Here is a 2,491-nt window from a genome sequence, read left to right as displayed (position 1 = left end):
CCGAGCGACGACGAGGACCTGGAGGAGGGTGAGCCCGGCACAGGTGGGTGCTCCTCCCCGGGGCCGCCCCGGGGCACACGCGTGTGCGCACGGCCTCGCACGCCCGCCCGGGGCACCCCCTCCCCCATCCCGGCCCCCCCCTCCCTCACACACGCACACGCGTGTGCGGGGGGGTGGCGTGTGCTGGGAACACGCCTCGTGTCTGCACGCACGGAGACGGGGGGTGCGCGGTGGGGCCGGCGCACGGGGGCACGTGTGCAAACGGGGGGGGCACAAGAGCTGCTCGCACACGCGCGCAGGCAGACGTGTGTGCAGAAGAGGTGCTCACGTGCCTGCACACACACACACACGTGCACAGACATGCACAGGAGCTGCTCACACGCCTGCACACGCATACGTATGTTCACATGTGTGCACAAGTGCTGCTCACACACCCGCATATGCACACACGTGCACACACGAGTGCACAAGTGCTGCTCGCACACCTGCATATGCACACACACGTGCAGAGACGCGCACAGGAGCTGCTCACATGCCTGCACACGCATACGTACGTTCACGCCGGGGTGCACGAGAGCTGCTCACACACCCGCATATGCACACACACATGCACACATGTGTGCACAAGTGTTCTTCACACACCTGCATATGCACACACACGTGCACAGGCATGCACAGGAGCTGCTCACACACCAGCACACACATACATACATTCACACGTGTGCACAAGTGCTCCTCACACACACATGCAGAGACACGTACAGGAGCTGCTCACATGCCTGCACACGCATATGTATGTTCACACATGTGCACAAGTGCTGCTCATACACCTGCATATGCACACACACATGCACACACACATGCACAAGTGTTCCTCACACACCTGCACACGCATACGTACGTTCACACATGTGCACAAGTGCTGCTCACACACCTGCATATGCACACACGTGCAGAGACATGCACAGGAGCTGCTCACACACCTGCACATGCATACATACGTGCACACATGTGCACAAGTGCTGCTCACACACACGTGCAGAGACACGCACAGGAGCTGCTCACATGCCTGCACACGCATACATATGTTCACACATGTGCACAAGTGCTGCTCACACAAGCAGAGACATGCACAGGAGCTGCTCACACGCCTGCACACGCATATGTACCTTCACACAGGGGTGCACGAGAGCTGCTGACACACCAGCATATACACACACACGTGCACAGACATGCACGAGAGCTGCTCACAGACCAGCATATGCACACACACGTGCACAAATGTGCACAAGGGAGATGGGGGGAGGAGGGGGCGACGGACGGACGGACCCAAGGACTGATGGACCCAAGGACTGAAGGACGGACCATGGACGGACCACGGACAGGAGACAGGGGGGAAACGGCTGGAGGACGATGGATCCACGGACGGATGGACGGATGGATCCATGGATGGAAGGAGAATGGAAGGAAGGACGGATACACGTGCACAGGCATGCACAGGAGCTGCTCACACACCAGCACACACATACATACATTCACACGTGTGCACAAGTGCTCCTCACACACACATGCAGAGACACGTACAGGAGCTGCTCACATGCCTGCACACGCATATGTATGTTCACACATGTGCACAAGTGCTGCTCATACACCTGCATATGCACACACACATGCACACACACATGCACAAGTGTTCCTCACACACCTGCACACGCATACGTACGTTCACACATGTGCACAAGTGCTGCTCACACACCTGCATATGCACACACGTGCAGAGACATGCACAGGAGCTGCTCACACACCTGCACATGCATACATACGTGCACACATGTGCACAAGTGCTGCTCACACACACGTGCAGAGACACGCACAGGAGCTGCTCACATGCCTGCACACGCATACATATGTTCACACATGTGCACAAGTGCTGCTCACACAAGCAGAGACATGCACAGGAGCTGCTCACACGCCTGCACACGCATATGTACCTTCACACAGGGGTGCACGAGAGCTGCTGACACACCAGCATATACACACACACGTGCACAGACATGCACGAGAGCTGCTCACAGACCAGCATATGCACACACACGTGCACAAATGTGCACAAGAGCTGGTCACACGCCTGCACACGCACACACGTGCCCAAGAGCTGCTCACACACCACCACACACGCACACACACACACACAGACTCCCACGTGCCCCTCGCACGCCCCCCTCACACTCGCGCCCCCTTGCACGTGGCCCCGCCCCTTGCACGCCCACACACGTGTGCTCCCTGCCCTGCGGCACACGCTCCTGCCCCCGTGCACACGCGTGTGCTCTGTGCACGCCCTGCCCCCCCCCAGCCCCGCCTGACGGACGGACGGACGGACAGGGAGGTGTCCGGGTGTCACCCCCACGTGCGAGGCCGTCGCACGCCCGCTGCCACCGGGGTCCTCGTGCGAGGACACCCCCCTCCCCCCTCGCCCCTCCCCCAGCCCGGA

At 59.9% G+C, this 2,491-nt stretch overlaps 1 protein-coding gene across 1 annotated transcript; it reads left to right on the top strand.

Moving 5' to 3' along the window:
- Positions 1-41: 41 nt before the first annotated feature.
- Positions 42-2,484, top strand: LOC106900780 (the record flags this gene model as incomplete). Its single annotated transcript, XM_014962916.1, has 2 exons — positions 42-1,281; positions 2,104-2,484. Coding segments are annotated over exons 1-2 (1,130 nt in total), but the record flags the coding sequence as incomplete, so codon positions are not given.
- Between the last annotated feature and the right edge of the window lie 7 nt (positions 2,485-2,491).

Source organism: Calidris pugnax, unplaced genomic scaffold, assembly GCF_001431845.1.
Source record: "Calidris pugnax isolate Ruff unplaced genomic scaffold, ASM143184v1 scaffold880, whole genome shotgun sequence".
Lineage (NCBI taxonomy): Eukaryota > Metazoa > Chordata > Aves > Charadriiformes > Scolopacidae > Calidris > Calidris pugnax.
This window is presented reverse-complemented; position numbering and strand designations above follow the sequence as displayed.